A 1,665-nucleotide genomic window follows, 5' to 3' on the forward strand; every position below is an offset into this window, starting at 1 on the left:
CTCCAGTCGTAGTTTGAGAGCGTGCCGATGGCAGCCTCGCCAAGCCCCGAACCCGATGTTGGTGCTGCTGTTGACGAGGCTGCTCGCCGAGCTGAAGCCGGAGGAGACGGCCCACTGCACGTCCGCGAGGTCAATGGCGGGTGCAAAGGGCGGCCACGGCTGGGAGGGCGGCGGAGGAGGCGTTGGCGGAGGCGGCGGCGCCGCCGGCGGCGGCGACGGCGGCTGCGGCGGCGACGGCGGAGCGGTGCAGCAGTGGTCCCAGCAGCCGTTCCAGGCGACCGCCATGTAGGAAGAGATGCAGGCGCTCTGGCAGGAGCGGGACGTGGCCTCGAATCCGGGGCACGGCCGTGCGAGCGGGTTCATCTGCGCGAGCGGTCCTCCCGCCTGGGCGAGCCCGTTCACTAGCGCTGCGCCCGGAAGCAGCGTCGTGGACGCTGCGCCCGCCAGCCCTATGCTGCCTGTGAGTGCGTTGACGCCGAGCCCGAGCCCCGAAGCCTCGAGGCCCGAGGCCGCGCGCTCGACGCAGCAGATGTCCCAGCACCCCAGCTGCACGACCTCGTCGTTCAGCGTCTTGGCGGTGCAGTCGCTGAAGCAGCCGGAGCACTGAGGGTAGAATGCTGCGGCGGCACCAGGCCGGCCCGGCACCTCGTAGGCGTATGAGCTCTCCGCCGCAGCCGCCGCGGCGGCCGCGCCGTCCTCGGTCGCCGAGGTGTTCGCGCGGGAGGCCCACCAGCCGACGATCGCTGCCGCTGCCATGCGTCGACAGCCCCGCTTCTCCGTCGCTCGCTTCCTTAGGCGCGAAAAAGAATTTTTCGAGATTAGGTGCCCGGTAGGCTTGGCTGCAAAGGGGATTTTCGGGTTTTGTTTTTTTATTGCAACTGATTCCGTTTGCAACAAACGGAATCAAGAAAGAAAACATCCGAAAGCAGGCGGCGTCTCGCTCGACCAGGATCGCCGTCCCGGCGCGAGAATGCAGCCGGGCTTGCCGTCGTGCAGCCCTTTTTGCTTCGGCTCGTCGTCAGCGACGCGCCAGTCCTGGCGCAGCCGCCCCGCCGTGCGGTCCACGGCCTTGCAGCCCGTCGACGCGCCCGACGACGTGACCGCGGCCGAGATGGAGGCCTTCATGGACCACATCCAGCCGAGCTTGTACCAGCCGCCCGACGACAGCGACATCGCCCATGAGTTCACGGCGTGGCTGGCGGCGCGCCGCGAGACGTTGCGGACCGCCGCCGGTGCAGGCCGCCCTCGCGACTCGCAGGCCGACGTCGCCGCACCCGACGCCGCCGGCGGCGAGGAGTCGCCCGACAACGAGACGGGGCGCGCGACTCCGCCCGCACCTGCGCCGGCGGCGGCGTCCGGCCGCCGGCGCCGGCGCAAGCCGCTCGCCGGCGGCGGCGGCGAGAAGGAGAACGCGGACGTCGAGATGGACGCGCTCATGGTCGAGCGGCCCCGGCCTGCGCAGACGGAGCAGCGCTGGCGCGCCGTCCTTGCCGCGCGCCACGAGGATTACGACCGGGAGCTCGAGAAGGACAACCCGGAGCGGCCGTGGCACAGGGTGCCACACTTCCAGGGCGACGTCGAGGCGGAGTGCAAGCTGTGGGCAAGGGTCTCGCGTGCGCTCGGCGAGGCATACGCGCGTGACGGCTGGCGCATCGAGACCATCGA

At 70.7% G+C, this 1,665-nt stretch overlaps 1 protein-coding gene across 1 annotated transcript; it reads right to left on the reverse strand.

The window, feature by feature from the left end:
* Positions 1-1,437, reverse strand: EMIHUDRAFT_471750 (hypothetical protein; the record flags this gene model as incomplete). The annotated part of the gene is made up of 2 exons (XM_005767627.1): positions 1-790; positions 947-1,437. Coding segments are annotated over 2 exons (1,281 nt in total), but the record flags the coding sequence as incomplete, so codon positions are not given.
* Between the last annotated feature and the right edge of the window lie 228 nt (positions 1,438-1,665).

Source organism: Emiliania huxleyi (genome assembly GCF_000372725.1).
Source record: "Emiliania huxleyi CCMP1516 unplaced genomic scaffold EMIHUscaffold_4800, whole genome shotgun sequence".
NCBI lineage: Eukaryota > Haptophyta > Isochrysidales > Noelaerhabdaceae > Emiliania > Emiliania huxleyi.